The sequence below is a fragment of the Sminthopsis crassicaudata genome, chromosome 1 (genome assembly GCF_048593235.1).
Source record: "Sminthopsis crassicaudata isolate SCR6 chromosome 1, ASM4859323v1, whole genome shotgun sequence".
Taxonomy (NCBI): Eukaryota; Metazoa; Chordata; class Mammalia; order Dasyuromorphia; family Dasyuridae; genus Sminthopsis; species Sminthopsis crassicaudata.
Genome location: NC_133617.1, coordinates 448,784,289 through 448,803,723, shown reverse-complemented (window position 1 = coordinate 448,803,723; position 19,435 = coordinate 448,784,289). Strand labels below are relative to the sequence as shown.

At 33.1% G+C, this 19,435-nt stretch overlaps 1 protein-coding gene across 3 annotated transcripts in view; it reads left to right on the top strand.

The window, feature by feature from the left end:
* TJP2 (tight junction protein 2) overlaps positions 1–19,435 on the top strand; it is a 143,198-nt gene that overhangs the window by 101,311 nt on the left and 22,452 nt on the right. For all 3 annotated transcript variants that reach the window (XM_074280731.1, XM_074280730.1, XM_074280729.1), the window contains 8 exons: positions 1,076–1,178; positions 2,216–2,759; positions 7,584–7,687; positions 8,608–8,761; positions 11,043–11,151; positions 11,259–11,386; positions 13,289–13,355; positions 16,974–17,124. In XM_074280731.1, the coding sequence (XP_074136832.1) occupies positions 1,076–1,178; positions 2,216–2,759; positions 7,584–7,687; positions 8,608–8,761; positions 11,043–11,151; positions 11,259–11,386; positions 13,289–13,355; positions 16,974–17,124 (1,360 nt within the window). The remainder of the gene's footprint in view (positions 1–1,075; positions 1,179–2,215; positions 2,760–7,583; positions 7,688–8,607; positions 8,762–11,042; positions 11,152–11,258; positions 11,387–13,288; positions 13,356–16,973; positions 17,125–19,435) is intronic.

Genomic DNA, 19,435 nt, shown 5'->3' with positions numbered 1-19,435 from the left:
TCATATACCATAATTTATTTAGCCATTTTCCAATTGATGGACATCCACTCAGTTTCCAGTTTCTTGCCACTACAAAGAGGGCTGCCACAAATATTTTTCCACATGTGGGTCCCTTTCCCTCCTTTAAGATCTCTTAGGGATATAATCCCAGTAGAAACACTGCTGGATCAAAGGGTATGCCCAGTTTGATAACTTTTTTGAGCGTAGGTCCAAATTGCTCTCCAGAATGGTTGGATCTTTTCTTAGTTCCATCAACAATATATCAGTGTCCCAGTTTTCCCACATCCCCTCCAACATTTATCATTATCTTTTCCTGTCATCTTAGCCAATCTGACAGGTGTGTAGTGGTATCTCAGAGTGATACACCCCAATTCTAAGGCTCTCTGTGCTTTGATTTTTGAAATCTAATGTATCTTTTTTTTTAAATAGTATTATATTTTTCCAAATACATGCAAAGATAATTTTCACCTTCCATCTGTATTCTAATGGGTCTGCCTGAAAAGTATTCCACTAATTAGACCTTTTAGGTGAGTCTGGTTCTAGATGGTCAAATTACTGCTGCCTATATTCTACCTCAATTTAGAAGCCTTAATTTTATGGCCCATGCAGACCACTGCCTCTGTGGCATGAATTCCTATCCCAAATTCTGTATTTTAGCCTTTATGATCTCTCCCTAGTCTTCTACTCAGTGACTGAATTGATACATATCCTGGAGCTAAATATTAAGAACCGTTTCTTATTTTCATCTAGGTTATCTAACCACTTTCACTATTTTAAAGGGAAGAATCACTAGGTTTTCCCCTCCTTCCCCCATGACTCCTAAAGACTGCTTTTTTACTGAATGCAAATGAAAACTACATTGACATTTAAAAAAAAAAAATCACCATAATTTGATCATCCGTAATAGGTTTTCTAAATTATTTCAAATGGATATGATCTTTAATTTTGTGGAGTTATAATTTATTTACTTGTAACAAATGACATTGATGAGTATGAGTTACTGAAGATTTTAAAATTGTTTTATGCTTGGGATTGATGTGGCTTATCACAATTCATTTTATATTTTTGTTTATAGAGAAAATGACAGAGTGGTTATGGTTAATGGCACCCCCATGGAGGATGTACCCCATTCATTTGCTGTTCAGCAGTTGAGAAAAAGTGGGAAGATAGCTGCTATTGTAAGCCATGGATTTATATTTGGTTTTGTTTCAATAGCTTTTTGTTCTTCTGCCCAAAAGAAAAAAAGTGGTAACTTTTAACTGTTTGAAGGAATTACATAATCTAGAATTCAATTGCTTTTTTGTTTTTAATGTTTTTATTTGTAGTATTTATATGTGTGTGTGTTTGTGTGTGCTTTGAATGTCCATGGGTTTTAATTAAAGGAGAAGATGGAGAAACTCCCCCTTCTCCCCTCCCCATCTCCCATAAGCTTCTAATTTGCCAAAGTACGTCATTGTAGGCTAAATAACAACCTGTTTTTAAAAATGAAATATTTCGTGAAAAGGTTAGAGTATACTGCAAGAGTAAAAATAAAATACAATAGAGAATTTTTTAGACATTTTATAAGGGCTCTACATATTTAAGTTGTTTATTATAACAATAAATTTTGTTTAACAACAGCATGATGATACAAATCCTTCTCTACCAGTCAAAACTTTATATGTGTGTTAATAATCAAAGGGACAGGTTTTATTTTATTTCTCTAAAGTTGTATATAAATTAATTTTTTTTCTTTACATCTAAGCAGGACTAACTTTTTAAAAATGTTCTTACTCCATATTCCAATGGAAACCTTATATCTAAAGACTATAAATAAAACAAATGAGCATGTTGATCATATCTGACAATACAAGTCTTCATTTTGTATATATAGTCCATCACCCCTGACAAAGACAAAGTTTATATTTAATTTTTTTTGCTGCATGTGGTTTTTTGGTTGTTATTAAGTACCCAGCTATCTGGATGGGTACATGAGAAAGCTTTCTTATGATAAGCAAATTGAGATATGAAAAGAAACAAATATAAATATTACCAATCAATCTCTTTGGTTCTAAAGAAATGCATTAAAGTTAACATGAAATATCAATGAGAGAAAATACTTGAATAATTAAATGAATATAGATATAAATATCAAATTATATATTTTATTTTTACTAATAGGCTTGGTATTTTTATGACTATTATACATTTTCATTACAAGTACTTGTTTCAATAGGTTGTCAAAAGACCCCGAAAAATACAGCTTGCTCCTCTAAGGGGCAGCCCTTCTATGGATCCAGATGAACGGGCTTTCCATGTAATGGATGATCAGGTAGAGTTCGATGGCAGAAGTGCCCGCAGTGGATACAGTGAGAGAAGCTGGCACAGTGACAATGGAGAACGTAGCCGCAGTTGGGAAAATAGTCCTGAAAGATTTCCCCATGACCAACGTGGTGGCCGAGAAAGGAGCTACAGCCGTGAACGGAGTCGGGGCCGGAGTCTAGAGAGGGGTTTAGATCAAGACTATAGAAGAGACCAAAGCCGAGGCCGAACCATTAATCGAGATGATAGTTATGACCATGGTTATCGAAGGAATTACAGCCCATCTGTAGAGTACAGCCAGAGACATCCAGCTAATGTTAGATATGAGGTGAAGAAGAGCCACAGTCGAGATCAACTACATTCCCGAAGTCCCACTCCTGAGATGCGACATCACATGGAGCAGCATGACATAGAAAGACCCATTGATGTCCTTTTGACAAAAAGTAAATCCAGTGAAGGTAATGGTGATTTATTACATGTAAATTTCTTCTGAAATAAGATTATAATATTAAAATGATATCTTTTTTTTAAAAGGCAAAAATCCAAAGGCACATTCCTTTTGAAGTGAGATAACTCTACAAAGAGATCAGAGGATAAAGCATTAAAAAGAAATAATAGCATCAGTAGTTTGGGCATAGATTGTAGATTGATAGGGTTTAAAATTGAAAAAGACTTATCTAGTCTAAGCTTTTTATTTAATAGGTGAGGACATTACATCCCACAAATGTGAGGCAGGTTGTCCAAAGTGACACAGGCAGTAAGTAGGGGAACTAGGATTTGAACAGCTTTTCTGACTCCAACTGCAGTGAGTACCTTTCTGATTTAGCAACCAAAAAAATCATGCTAGCCCAGGTCTGTCTTTATAATCACTTGCTTTCTTTCATTCTTCTATTTCTATTCTATGTCTCTACCCAAATTAAGAAAGAAATAAGTGATTTGTGGGGGGAAAGATCGATATTATTTACCCCAGAGTAAATTGTTTTGATTTAGAAGCTGCTATAAAAGATACCAATCTTTAAGTGGCTGGTTTTATCCTCCTTGAGGAAAAAAAATATATTTTTTTAAAGACCAATTTTACCCTTTACACAGAATTTTTTTTTAAAGACCAAAATTTTAACATTCACATTCTAATGTTCTTTTTGAAAGAAATCTCTTTGACTGCTTACAGAGGGAAAATTTTGATGCCCTCCTCCTCATTGCTTCTTTCTAGTAGTGATTATTTCCCCAAAGAAACTCTTGTCTAGACATAAGTAAAAGAAAAATAGTATTCAACACAGAGATTCTCTTTATATACCAAATGCATATCTAATTCATAAAGTTAGGCATATCTGCTATAAGAGCCACTGAGGTTTATTTGTTTGGTTTTTGTTTGGGTGGGGGTATTTTTAGAAGTGAAATATGACACAAAGACTATTCAACATGAGCCAAAATAGTCATCTACTTATCCTGCCATCTTCTTGATTGGTACTAAGCTGCCTAGAATTAGATTGATATAACTCTAGTTTAGCTTCTCCCTGGCTTCTGGTATTCTCTGCAACATAGCTTATAAGGATGTCTTGTTTGTCTCTATCTGTGCCCTGTTTTATCAGGGCTCATTTTGGTTTTGTAAAATTTTTGCATCTTTATAACCCCAAGAAAAATGTAGTTTTATTTCTAATTGGTATTTAAAGGTCACTTGTCAATTAGTTCTGAGATATTTTTTGAGGGGAGAGGAGTGTTATTTTGTTCTAAATGAAAGAGTTTAAAGGGTCTAGTTATATAACTGGATAGAAATGGTTGAGGGATAATGCAGGAATGGTATTTTCTGGGACTGAATTTAGTGTTTCACATTACTAAGAGTGAAAGCTAAGAACTCTCCTTTCAGCAGGCTCTTTTGTTAACACTGTTACTTGGAAAGTTCAGTGTAGGAGAATGGAGAAAGATTCTATGAAGCCCTTAACTATTCACCATGGCAGGATACAAAGCAAGCAGCCTTCCTTATCATGATGAATGAAGGACTTAGAAAAGGTGTGAGAACAGAAATAAGTGAACTTATTATAAGGCCACATTGTTCGGTGTTGAATGTTTTTCCAGTGAGTTATGCCAGCAGCTTGAATTTCACCTTACAGAATTTCTGATTTATTCCCTACCCCAGTGAACCTATGATGCTTTTATTCAGCATCATTGCTGTAGGATACTCATTTGTTTCTCCTTGTCTATTCTTGTGTTATTTCCCATATTTCAGCCTCAAACATTTGTGATTTAAGTATCATTTTCTCTACCTTCAGAATAAGAGAAATAATACTTAGCTATGGTTAGGTTTATTTTCTGAAAAATATTCAACTAAGCCCCAAAAGAATCGATCTCTACAAAAGGCTAGAGTCTGCATTTTAATATAAGAAAGCATGTTACTCTAAACTTCAGGTTACCTCGATACTAAACTAATAACTACAAAAATCTATCTAACTTTCTCCTAAAAGTTATTTCCATGCCACAGGATCAAAATTGGAAAAGAATCAAAATGATGAAAGACCTCAAAGGTCATCCACTTCTCACCGTATTTGAACAACTGTCTCTATAGTATCACAAGCAAGTGGTCATATAGCTTCCATTTAAAGTATTTCTAGTAAAAGGGTATCCATTACTTCCTGAGGCAATCTATTCTACTTTGGGGTAACTTTTGCACTTAGAAATTTTTCTTTCTTCAAATATATTAACTTTTTTGTCATTTCTAAGCATTCCACACCCCACTACTTTATTTTTTTTTAATTAAAACTTTTTATTTTTCAAAACATATGCATGGCCCACAGATCACAAACACTTCTGAATGAAGGCTGGACCAAATTGGGAAATATCTAACAAAATAAAATTTAAGAACAATAAAACTTAGATGATGTTAACATGTGATTTTCTTAAGCCAATATGTGCTCCACAGAGGACTTAGGATGTATAATATAGATTTAGGGACCCAATTTCTATTTGAGTTTAATACCAATAGCAAAGGGGATAGAGTGCTTTTCTTGGAGTGAAGAAGACATGAATTCAAATCCTCTTCAGGCTTACTAATTAAGTAACCCTGAGTAAATCAGTCTCTGTCAGTTGTGTAAAGTGAGAATAAAAATGGATTTACTTCAAAGGATTAAGAAAATTAAAAGAAATGATACATAGAAAGCATTTTGCAAAACTTAAAACAACTATGTAAATACAAACTGTCATTACATAAATATATAGGAGGTTTATTGTTGTTTTATTTTTTAGTTCAGTAGAGAACTTATAATTAGGTGATCAGGAAAGGTCACATGCAAGGGGAGCAAAGTGGTGCAGTGGATAGTGTTGGCCCTGAAATCAGGAAGACTCATCTTTCTTGAGTTCAAATCTATCTTTGGACAGTTATTAGCTGTCTGACCCTGGGCAAGTACTTAAGTATGTTTGCCTTAGTTTCCTTACCTGTAAAATGGACTAGAAAAATATCGTTAGTAGAAATCTCTAGTATCTTTGTCAAGAAATCCACCAAAAAGGGGTTACAAAGAGTTGAACAAAATTGAAACAACTAAACAAAAGAAGATGTGCTTCACCTGAACCTCAAAAGGAGACAGAGAACGACCTTTAAGGGACCTTAAATTTGTCTAGTCTAGTTCTTTCATTTTGCAGTTGAAAAACTGAAGACAAATCACATCTGGGATTTTAAATCTGGATCTCTTGACTCAAAAGTTAAAAATTAAATTGTGTGGCATGTGAATTGAATGTCTAAAAGTAGTACATGATGTATAAGTGTGCCTCGTAAGAATCATTTTAATCTTACAGTTTTAAGAGAATGGTTTATGTCAGATTATCTGAAAAAAGAGTAATGGCCCTAAAAAGCTTTCTCTTATAAAATCTGATGATTTTACTGACATGATACACTGCTGTTTAAAGTGAGGGTGTGAGCTCAGAGAAAGAACACTGGGCAATGAGTATGGACCACAACATAGCATTTCCACTCTTTCTTTTGCTTGCATTTTTGTTTTTTCTTCTCAAGTTATTTTTACCTCCTTTCTAAATACAATCTTTCTTGTGCATCAAGATAACTATATAAATATGTCTACATATATTATATTTAACATATATTTTAACATGTAACATGTATGGGACTACCTGCCATCTAGGGGAAGGGATGGAGGGAAGGAGGGGAAAAGTTGAAACAATTTTTGCAAAGGTCAATGTTGAAAAATTACCCATGCATATGTTTTGTATATAAAAAGCTATAATTTTTAAAAAATAAATTATTTTTAAAAAATAAAATGGGGATGTGAGGGGGATGAGATAGAAGTAGTAATTTCTTATTCTCAATCCTTTTGCACACAATCCCTTCCCAGATGTATTTTTAACAATAATAATAATAGTAAAAGGAGTGGGTTGTTAAATTCGTAGGAATTTAAAACCTGTAGCATTATAAGATATACAAAGTATCACAAGCTTCTCTTATGATCCTTCCCCACTTTTTTACTTTAAATTTCAGAAAGTTTAACATTTTTCAGTAACTGAAAAATTTTCAATTATGGAACAAAAATCAGATGTAAGTGTAATATTTTATTTGGAATGCAAATTTGAAGTAATATTATTTTTAAACATTAAAATTATATATATTTTGAAAGTTGAGTGTGTAGAGCTTTAAATGCAAAATGGAAGACAATATTTTAAAACAAAAATTTTTAGCATTACTTAATTGTGTGAGTAACACATTAATCATAATTTGACAGTTCTTTCCGTCTCAGTTCAAACCCACTAAAAAATTAGTTTTATGGGGCATTTCCTTAACCACGCCAATTTATTAAGGCAACTGTAGAAGATGACAAGGCTGAGTTGCGTGTGGGGGAAATGGGGAGAGGTTTGCAATACAGCTGGAGAGACCAGGAAAAGGACTTTGCAGAAGTGATGCTTCTTTAATTGTATAGGAAATGAGGGATTTGAAGAATTCATTTAAGGGACAAAAAGTTAAACTCTTATAATATAGCTTAACTTTTCTTCTTTTCTTTGCTTCTACTGAAATTCGGCTTTACAGTTTGGCTTTTCAAATCACACTGTGATCAACCTAACAGATTTCAAATACATAAATTATATTGTGTACCATGTGAATTGATTACATGATATGTTAGTATGCCTCCGAGAGCCACTTTGATCTTTAGTTTTAAGAGAATGATTTATATATCAGGTAGTCTAGAGTAGTGAATAATGACTTAAAAAAATTTTTTTTTTACCCAATTAACTAAAGTAACACAGACTTTCTATAAAACATAATGATGTAATATGTTTTTGATTTCTAGAATATGGACTCAGACTTGGGAGTCAGATTTTCATAAAAGAAATGACTAGAACTGGTCTCGCAACTAAGGATGGCAATCTTCATGAAGGAGACATAATTCTTAAAGTAGGTATAGGTAAAAGATTGTGAAATAAGCATACGCTATTGGAACCCCTACATTTTATATTTATGTGTCTTTGCTGTATTAGAAAACAGTTTTTTTGATAAGAATTTTGATGAGAACTCTTCTTATCTATGTGTCTATGTGTGTCTGTGAATATTTGTTTTAAGAAATTTGTTTTTCTTTTTTTCTGCGGGTTGGGAAGTTAGGAGGAGAACATGTAATAGAGAAATATGGGGAGTTATAGATGTAAAATACTGCATGCTCTTTCAGATGTATTATTTCACATATATTATTAGTCTTAAATGTTTTTACTTTACTACAAGCGACCTTTTATGAAATGGGAGCAATTTATAAATATAATGAAGATACAAAATATTTATAAATATTTAAAATTATTTTAAAAAATAGATAAAATTTTGGAGGTAAACAGAAGTAGGAGAAAAAGAATGTTTTCTCTGAAAAAGATAGTAGGGATACCTAAAAAGTGTTGCAGTGGGTTGTGTCATTTTCCTCCACAATGTTTAAGTACTTTCTTTTTTCCCTTTGATATTGTGAAAGCTTGTATTGCCTAGAAGGAGAGAGAGAAAAATTAAGAAAATAAATTCAAACATTTGATTGATTCTTTAAAATCATTTTGCTTTTGAATGAGCTACTTAAGTTATCCCACAGATTCAGATAAGCCACATTTTATGAACAAGCAGAATACAGTTTAAATTGCATATATAAATGTTTTTATAGTGCTGTTTGAGAAGGAGAACTAACTTTAAAGTTAAGCCTAAGTCTAGTTGAATCTTACACTTTTGTTTAAATGTTTGACAAATGTACTACATTTTCTGGAAAACAAAATAATTTGCCTTTTTTTTTTTTTTTTTTTTTTGATGAATATTTACATTGTCCATGATGTTCACCATGATGTCCACAGATCAATGGCACTGTAACAGAAAATATGTCTTTAGCTGATGCCCGAAAACTGATAGAGAAATCAAGAGGGAAACTTCAGTTAGTAGTCTTGAGAGACAGCAAGCAGACTCTAATCAATATACCTTCATTACATGACAGTGACTCAGAAATTGAAGGTAAGATAGCATCTGGGCTGGCATAAAGGTGAGTTTAGTTTAAAGAATTAATTCTGTTTTCTTTGTCCACATTCATAAAACCATCTAGAAAAGGAAGGATATAGACATATATGATTTCAAGGAATAATTTAAAAATTCAATTTCATATTTAAACGTTTATATTTTAATTTCAGAAGGTTAGTAAAGATTAGTTTAAGTAATCCTTTTTTATTTGGTCTTTTTCCCAGGAAAGTCAAACATATTTGTAAAATTCCAAAGGGACTTATTTTAAAGTAATCAGGCAGAACTTAGTTCCTGACATGAAAAATTATCCCTTTCAAATTATATACAATAAAACTTAAGAATTTTCTAATTGTTCTTCCTTGTAACAGTTTGTGGCATTCAGCAAATATATTGAGTATAAACTGAAAGGGATAATATAAAAGTTTGAGTAAAGTTCTGTCCTTGTTTTCACCTACCTTGAAATTCAAGGAAATTGTATATTTTTTATATATAAGTTTTCTACCTTTAAGAAATGGGGGAAGGGAACAAAGGAGGTTTTCCGGGTTATGTGGCTTGCCTAGGATCACACAGCTATTAAGTATCTAAGGCTGAATTTGAACTTAGGTCATTCTGACTCAAGGGGTAATGTTCTATCCACTATACCACCTAGCTGCCCCAACAAATAGTTATAATTTTTAAAAAATTATACTATGAGAACAAAGTACTACTTCAGAGCAAGGAAATGTCATCCCCAATTCATTGTTAAACTATGGTAGTGGATCAGAACCTGGGTATTAGGAAAGACTTCCTGGTAGATGGGGCATTTGTACTGGATGTTGAAGTATACAGATAAGTCATTCTAGGTTTAGGTAACTGCAGTATCAAAAGTAGATAGGTAGGGCAATGTAGTGGGGAAATTTGACAAATAATTGAGAAGTCCAGATTCCCTGGCATCTAAAGTGGATGAATTGAATCTTGTGAAACAAACCTAGAAATATAGAATAGATTAAGATCATAGAAGATATCAGAATAAGAAATTTGGATTTTTATTTTGGTGCCTTCTGGAGAGCTCTTGAATATTGAAAGCAGCAGAGTGGCTTTTCCAGAGTGATATTTAAGGAAGTTTAAATGTTCCAAAGACGTGAGTGGGGTGGATTAAAAAAACTAAAGATAAGCATGGAAATAAATTAGGAAGTTAGTTTAAGTATGATTTTAACCAGAATGATAGAAGAGAATTAGAAAGGTAAGAGATGAAAAACATAATATGGAGATGGAATTATTAATAATATGAAAGAAGGAGATTAAGAATAAATGATAGCTTCCCTATTTTGAGCCTGGATGAATAGTGTGAGTACCACACACAAAACAGTGAACTCAGGAGGAGGAAGAAGAGGATCAGATTTTGTGGAATGTAGTTGTGATATTGTGGGAAGAATTATAGCAAGTATCAGACCAATTGTACCAAGTACCAAGACACTTAAGTTCTGATCCCGAATGTGTCACCAGATATCCAGGTAAGCTTAAATAAGATATTGTATTTTACTAGGTCACAGTTTTATCATTATTTATCTGTCAATTATCTCTAAAGTTCTGCCTAGTTTTTAAAGAAATTACTCAACTATGATGAGTTTAGTTCATTACCTTATTGAATTAAAGCGGTTGACATAATACCATACCTAGATAGAAAAATCTGGACTTAGAAATGAAGCTTTGGAATCTTTCAGCAGAAAGATGAGGTTAAGGCTATTCCCATGGAGTAGAGTATGAAATAATAGTATTTATATAGTTAGCATATAAATGCTTTTGATTTTTTTATAGAAGCCCTCAGATGAAGAAACTGAGGCTGAATGAGAGCAAAAGATCCAGGCAGGATTCAAACTCCAAGTCTATTCTCCTCAGCTGTCTGACAGTTAAAAGAAGGAAAGGAAAAGCAGGAAAACAGAATCCTTTATTCTGTTAATGTAGTTTTTTACCATGATATAATTGTGCTTATATAAAAATGAGACTTGAATACTATTTTCAAAGAACTATTTAGGGGGAGGAGACATACACCTGAGATATTACTTAAGGTGCAACTTCACAAAAGCGTTTTTGGATAGTGATTTTAGAAGACACGAAGTTCTAAAACTGGTTCTTTGTTAATTTTAGTAAAAATTTTAAAACATTTTTTTTTCTTGAGGAATAATAAAATACTGTGCATTCCTTGCCTCTTTCCTTCTCCATGTTTTATGCCTAGGGGCTATTAGAATTTCAATTAAATATTTTAATAATATACTTCTTTTTTTTTTTTTACTTCAAGATATTTCAGAAATAGAATCAAACCAATCATTTTCTCCAGATGAGAAAAGGATCCATTCTTCTGATTTTGATTATAATTCCTCAAATGAAAAGCTGAAAGAAAGGACAAAGTAAGATGGTGCCTTTTATTTGTTGCCTTTATACAATTCACATTCACTCACATTTTAAAAACATGCATAATTAATAAAACATATGTGTTTTTTCCCATATAACTTAGAGAAGATACATCAAATAGACTTTCCAAAATGGGAGCAACACCCACTCCATTTAAAACCACTGGTGATATTCCTACTCCTATTGTTCCAGAAAACAATAAGGAATCCAAATACCAAGAAGATTTCCTTGGTAAGGATTTAATTTTGAAATTCTGTAAATTAAAAACGTCTTCTTTATTTTAACTCATATCTGAACATCTTTTTCTCTTTTTAATTCTTCCCTTCTTCTCCCCTATTTTTCTTCCGAGTTAGCCAGCTTCCAAAGATATCTTTGCATCCTTCCTTCTGTCTTGTGCTCATCCAGTCAATTTCTTAAGTTTTCAGGGTTCTATCTACAAAGACTCTTTCAAATGACTCCTCCTTCCACTTAATATCATCCTACTTCAGCTCCTTATTAGTATTTTTTTTTTCATTTTAGTAGCTTTTTATTTTAGCCAATACATTCACTTCTGCAAAACCTTGCCTTCCACATTTTTCTCTTTCCTTCCCCCTCTCCACTTCTCCATAGATAGCAAACAATTCAACAAATGTTAAACATGGACAGTTTTTCTAAACATAATTTGATATTCATCATGCTGTATAAGAAAAATCAGTTCAAAAAAGGAAAGAAAAAAATGAGAGAAAAAATAAGCAAACAATAACAACAGAAAATAAGGTGAAAGTACTATGTTTTGAACTATATTTAGTCTATATAGTTCTCTCTCTGCTTGCGAATGGCTCTTTCCATCACAAGTCTGTTGGAATTGCCTTGAATCATTTCATTATTGAAAAGAGCCACGTTATTAGAGTTGATCATCCCATAATCTTCTTGTTGCTGTGAACAATGTTTCCTTGGGTCTACTCACTTCAATTAGTATCAGTTCATTTAAGTCTTTCCAAGTTTGCTTTTCATTTCTTGTAGAACAATAATATTCCATTATATTCATATACCATAACTTATTCAGCCACTCAGTAGGCATCCAGTCAGTTTCCAGTTCCTTCTAATGATAAAAAGGACTGCTAAAACATTTTTGCACATGTGGATCTTTTCCATTCTTTTGTGACCTCTTTGAGATACAGACCCAGTAGAGACAATGATGGATCAAAGGGTATGCATAGTTTGATAGCCCTTTGGGCATAGTTTCAAATTATTCTCCAGAAAGGTTTGATTAGTTTACCACTCCACCAACAATTAGTGTTCCAGTTTTCTTTTTATCATTATCTTTTCCTATCATCTTAGCTAATCTAAGAGGTGTGAAGTAGTACCTCAGAGCTGTTAAAATTTGCTTTTCTCTAATCAGTAGTGATTTAGAGCATTTTTTCCAGTGACTAAAAATAGATTTAATTTCATCATCTGAAAATTGTTCATATCAATAGTTCTTAATTAGTCTACATTAAAGTAGCTAACTCACCAGCCTCCCTGTGTCTGGCCTCTCCTTTCTCCAATATGTTTTTGACACTGTTGGCAAGGTCTGATCACTTCACTTCCATGATCAAAATCTTCTTTGGCTCTCATTTTCCTATAGAATAAAACATAGCCTCCTTATCCTGACATTTAAAGCTCTCCACAATCTGACTCCATGCTACTTTTCAATTCTTATTTCACACTAGTGTAGTTTGACTGAATTATTAATTTTATTTTTTATTTCTTCCTGCTTTTTCTAGCATCTATGCAATTGCAACAGCAACTTACCATATCTGGAATTCATTACTCTCTTATTAAAGTCTTCCTTCAGCATACTTTTTTTGGGAATTTTGCCTTCTTCCTTCTTTCAGTTGAATGAAAATGGTTTTTTTCCTTCCTCAGATTTTTCTAGAACACTTTATTGGGATTTTTCCACTTGCTCTTTGCTCCTATCAAACTTTTATTATATTTCTTTCATTGCATGTTTTGTCCAACTCTTTTTAAAGTATAAGTTTCTTAAGGTCAGAAACTATTGTTATATCACTACCTAACACAATGATTTGTATATATTGAGTGCTTAATAAATATTTTAATGAATTTAAAATAATTTATTTGTTAATAACAGACACTTTTTTTTTTTTAATGTAGTTTCTCAACCTAAAGCAGCATCAAGAACTTTTCTTCGGCCGAGTTCTGAAGATGAAGCAATATATGGGTATGTTCTGATTCTCCCTTCTCTTTTATTCTTCTTATTTTCTATTCTCTTAATTGGACACAACAGACAAAGGGAGTATGACAACAACACAGACACACGCATGTACACCCACCCACCCATACATATTTGTGTTTATGTATCTGTGTGGATGAATACATATAAACATATAAACATATAAATATATGTATATATATGTATATTCACATTTGATTTTATGTGAGAAGAAAATCCAGAATACTTCTAAATACAATATTAGGTGAAGTAATATTAGAGGGCAGTTAGTTCAGATTGTTATTGACTATCTCAATGGCATCCTAACTAAGGTATTTATTAGTTAGGTGATCATAGGCAATTTAATTAGCCTGTTAGCTTTTTTCTCATTTTGTAAAATGAAATGCTAATATGTGTCCTGCCAACCTCAAGGGGGATGGCTTTAAGGAAAGCCCTTTGTAAACTTAAAAAGAGAGTTTTGGAAGAGAGTGGCCCCACAATATTATAGTCTGTGATGGGGGCTTGGTTCTGATTTATTCATTCATTTATATTATTACAAAACAAAGTACTTTCATTGGAGCTGTGCAAAGCATGACTGTGCACACGCGTGCACACACACAAGTATATATACTTTTTCTACACACAAACTCTTTTTGGGGATTTTTTTTTGAGTTTTTGTTTTGTTTTTACTAGTTCAGTAAAAATGAGAAGTCAATTTTGTGTTTTAAATTTTATTGTTTTTTGAATGATTAGTTTCTTTCTCTCTTTTTCCTTTCTTTTTTGGGAGGCTGTAACCTATATCAGATAGAACAAGGATGTTGCTATAAAGATATTTAGAAGAGAAAGAAAAGGCATAACTATAATGTTATTGGACTCATTTTTATTTGTGATACAGATTTAGTCCATTGCATTATGGTGTCATGCCCCCTCCTCCCAACCTGCTCCAATACAAGTATCTTTCACTATAATGCTGTTGCCTTATAATATGTCAAAGTCTTATGGAATTTGAGTAGCTAAACTCCTTTGGTCCAAGATAGGTGTGTTCTTATGTACATTGTCTCCTCTTTAGTGAAATATGAGTGTTAACGCTTTAATACTTGACTGTATTTCTTGTAAAACCCATAAAAATATATTTGTATAGAGACATGATCTCTTTCCATTTACCCATCTTAATACAAGGTTTTGTATTTTGTTTTTGACTGAACCTGTGGTTTTCCCATTGGATTGTAGAATCTTTCTTTACCACCACAGACTAGAAAAGTTGTTATTATTGTTGTTTTTGCTGAGGTATTTGGAGTTAATTGACTTGTCAAGGCTACACAGCTAGGAAATACTAAGTGTGTGGGGTTCCATATGAACTCAGGTCCTTTTGACTGGTGCTTTATCCACTACCATCTAGCTGTCCCTAAAAATGTAACTCTTGAGAGTTGCCTAGGGTTAGGTGATTACCTGTAATATTCTTCTCTAAAATAAATATTTTCTGGGAGCAGGTTTCTTTGGGGGTTTCTGGAGGCAGCCTTCAGTTCAGTTCAGTGTAATCACCCTGAATGCAGCCAGGAATTAAAGTCTAAATCTTTTATTGTTTCCTTCAAAGTCTTGTCTCTTTTCCTGGAGCCCAGTTAGCTTTCTTAGAGGACTACCTCTCTCCTTGGTTCTGAGAGCTCCTGTTGCTAGTCCTTTGCCTCTGCTAGCTTCTGCCTCTAGATTCCTCCGAATGAGCTTGTAGTGGGCTTCTCCTTCCTGGCTCTGAGACCGCCTCCTTATATGCCCCACACTTGAGTATACAACAATCATTATATCACTAGGAAACTATTATTTGTTGTAGGATTAAATCAATGCTAAACTAGATTCAATTCAATTCCACTTAGTACCTTGTTTCAAGTTCTGGCCCATAACATCTCCTTGTAGATGCTTTAGCATGCTAAGTTAGATAATTATTGCCTCTATCAATTCCACTGTCTTAGTACCTTGTAAGAATCCTAACAATTACCACCTGGCCAACAATATGTATTAGCTGGCATTTGTATTGTACTTTAAGGTTTACAAAGCACTTTACATTTTATCCTCACAACTATTCTTCTATTCTGTAGTGATGGTGCTGTTATCCTCCCCATTTTATAGTTAAGAAAAGTCAAGTGATTTGCCTAAGCAAAAAATATTATTTTTATGGTTAATTTTTTTATGCCTTCATATTTCAGTCAGGAAACCTGATATTTAAAATTACCTAGTTTGTTTTCAGTTCTGTCAAGAGCAGCAAAGTGTCTCTCCTGCCAACAAAATGCATCTTAGTACAAAAAGTTTGGAGGCCATAATCTTGAAAGTCAGTAGCCAGTGTTGGACAGTGGAAAGAACATTACCTCTATGGATTCATATATTTCCTCTGACCCATGTTATATTAAGTATGAGCTTAGACAAGTCACTTAGCCTTTGGGGTTTTCATTTTTCTCATCTATAAAATGGAAGGACTGGATTAAATGGCTTTTTGAGATTTTTTTTCCTTCTCTTATCTCATGATTCTAAGATGTAAGTGCTAACAATTGTGCAAAGTTGTTAAGAATGTTATAATTAGATGAGCTACCAGAAGGAAACCTAGAATCTAATTACTAGAGAAATTTGAAAATAAGTATATTAAAAAATATATATGAACACTTAAGGTCTTAGAATCTCTTACTTTTCAGTTTAGTCCTCATCACATATTTTACAGGTGGTTTTCTATAGTTTTCCATAATTGTTATTTTTATTTTATATAATTGTTCCTGTAAAAGTAAAAAAAAAAATCCAAATTATACTATTAAAATCTTTTGTCTTTGCCCATTAATTTGGCATGCTCTGGGAAAGAAGTATGATATGTAAAAAGATTACCCCAATAACTGAATAGAAAAACTTTTTAAAAATTAAGCCTAGTCTCTCTAAAACATAGAGACTTTGATTTAGAGACTTCATTATAAAAATTATTTGTTATACTCAGCTTCCTTTACTGTCAGGTTGTCACTTATGTGCCCACTTCTAGCATTACTCCCTACTTGTACTTCCTAATTTGTTATTGTTCCTTCATTTGTAATCTCTGGGTTGGATACAAAATGCACCATAAGAAATGGTTTATGGAACTCTCCTATGAGTAAAATGTATACATGAACTTTGAATTCATAGTTTGTGACATCTATTTCAGTTGCTCAAAGGCCTAGTTCTTGACAATGTTCCAAATAGTTGTGTTCACTAGATACGAGGCTTTGGGGAAGGCATAACTATTTTAGGAGTCATTTCTTTGTCATGGTCCCTAGTGCTTCTTTTGAAGTACAGTGACAATATCTATATTTTATAGATGTGAAGATTAAATTCATCATGTTCAAATGATTCCTCTTACTGAGTGAAGCAGATTACAATTCATGTGTTTTTTGTTGCCAATTTATTATTGAATCCCCTAGTCCATATTGTGTTATTATACTTACAAAGCATATTGCCCCATTAGCAGTCTGTGAGGAAGCAAGTCTCTGAAATAATTTCAATTAAATTTATTTTTATCAATATTATCTCTCTTCTATTTACTTAAAAATTTTTTTTCTCTACTCTCTTGCTTTCTCTCCATCTCCCTCCCTCTCCCACCTCTACTGGCACAAATATTTCTAGCCCAAACACTAAAATGGTGAAATTCAAGAAAGGAGATAGTGTAGGTCTTCGACTGGCTGGTGGAAATGATGTTGGGATATTTGTTGCTGGCATTCAAGAAGGAACTTCGGCAGAACAAGAGGGTTTACAAGAAGGGGATCAAATTCTGAAGGTAAGTGTGGTCATTGTTAGAACTTTATCCTATTTATTAAAATTACTTGAGAAAAATGGACTTTTAAAATTTAATTTAGAAAACAGTGAATAGCACAAATTCATAAAATTATACTAGATTAGGAATTTTCACTGATGTTACTAATCCTTCTATAGGTTCTCCCCCTAGACACCATAGTGCTGGCAACAATTAGGATCACAGAGAGAGAGAGAGAGAGTTATCAAAGAATTTCTTTAATATTCTAAATACTTAAGAAGGCAGCTTTCTATTTTTGTAACTTTTCAAGTGAACTACACTTATACAAAAAATTTATTTTAAAATACTTGAATAGAAGCATTTTTTTCCCTTAAAAAGGAAAAGAGTCATTGGCTTAATATATTTTGCCATAAAATGATGACTTAAGAATATGATTTTCTTATTGATCAACTATGCATTTTTCTAAAATTTTCTATATATACTAAGTGTGGATTACTCATTTTCTTTTTTTTTCCTCCAAAAAAAGACTTAACATTGTCCCCCCCTTTTTTTTTAAACAATCTTGTCCCTTCCCATTGACTCTATATCTCCACTAAATAGAACCCTTCCATATATCAAAGAAGAAAACTAAAGTAAAATAAATGAACAAGTTAACTTCTATCTCTGGTGAAATATGATAACCAGTTTTCAAAGAATTAAAATGCTAATAAGTAATCATTACATTGTATGTAATTTTTCTTTGTGCTAGTCACTTCTGCTTAGTAAATCAGTAAGCATTTACTTACTCTATGTTACCCACTGGGAATAGAAGCAAAAAAGAATGACAGTCATTGCCTTCAAGCATATGGTAGGGAACCTGAAAATCAAGGTCTCACCTTTATGAGAAAGGAGACATAGGGAAATGGACATTCCAGGTAAGAAGGTTATGAGCACTGGGGGAAGTTGCGTCTTGATTTTTGGAACACTGTTTAAGCCAGCTTCATCATTTGGATCTCTTAAATTAGGCTATTAACATAAGAAACATGAATCTTCAGTTTCTATATATGTTTAGTTCTTCAGTTCTGCTTCTTACAAATATGAGGAAAAAGTATTAAGAAAATGTCAAAATAACTATAGATTAAGGGAAAAGATTGAAGTGATGGAGGGAGGCTAAATAGGAAATCAGATCTAGTAATCATCTTTCAAGGAAGAAGACAGTAAAAGTAAGTACAAGATAGTCTTCTTTCTTGACTATCTGCCCCATTAGGGGAGAGAGACATATTTCTGAAGCAAATGAAAAGCAAACATGAGCCCTGCTAATGTTTTCCATTGAAATAGTACATTCCCCATTGGTACCAATAGAATTCCACAAAGGGTAAATTTACAGATGTGTCAGAGTGAGGTTGATAAGGTCTAGTGGCAGGTTTGGGGTTCAAGGAACCAAATGGAAAGGTTTGGTTCTCCTGAAACCCTTTGGGATTCGGTGTGAGGGTAGGGAGTTTTGGGGAACTCCCTTTTGGCAGTTCAGAGGTTCTCTGTAAAAGAATTTATAGACCCGAAAACCTAGATTGATAAAAGAGGTTTATTATGGGGATTGGAAGCAAGGTTAGAAATCCTGACAGAGAGGCATAAAGTCTGGTTAGGAAAATAGGTGAAGATAAAGAGAGGAGGGCACTGGAAAGAATATTCCAGTGGATAGAAGCCCTTAGCATGCCAAGCATGGAGCTGGCATGTTTGGAATCTCTGCAAAGATAGGGTTTTAGTTTGGCTCTTTTATAATGAGAGCTTTGGCTACAAGCTGAAAGGGGCTCATGGGTGAAGTCCCAAGTTGGCTCATCGCTGGGTTTCAGCTTGAGCTGGAATTTGAATTGAGTCCTATGAGTTTCAGGACTGAGCTGACTCCACCCAAATAACTAGGATGAAACTGTTTGTTCCTCAGGGCAAGTCCCTCACTGAGGCAAAGTTGAAGGAGATTTTCTCCTTTAAGGATTTTTAGAGTTTCGGGGTCCCCTCTTCAATGTTTGAAAATATATTATATGGCACTAAAAATAATGTTCAGAATAGTATAGGTATTAGAGAGGTACAGTTGAAGCAGAGCACAGAATAATAAAATTTTGTTGAATAATTTAAAAAAAAAAATCCACATTAGAAGGCTGTAAGTAATAAATAAATAAATAAATAATAAAATTAGAAGGATGGAATAATGCAAGACCTAAACAATACAATGATCTAGAAATTTGGAAGACTTCAGAGATGTTTTTTGTCTTCCCCAAATCTAAATTCCAGTAATAATAATAATAATAATAATAATAATAATAAAGCTGTGGCATCATAATATTACATTTCTTTGTGTCAG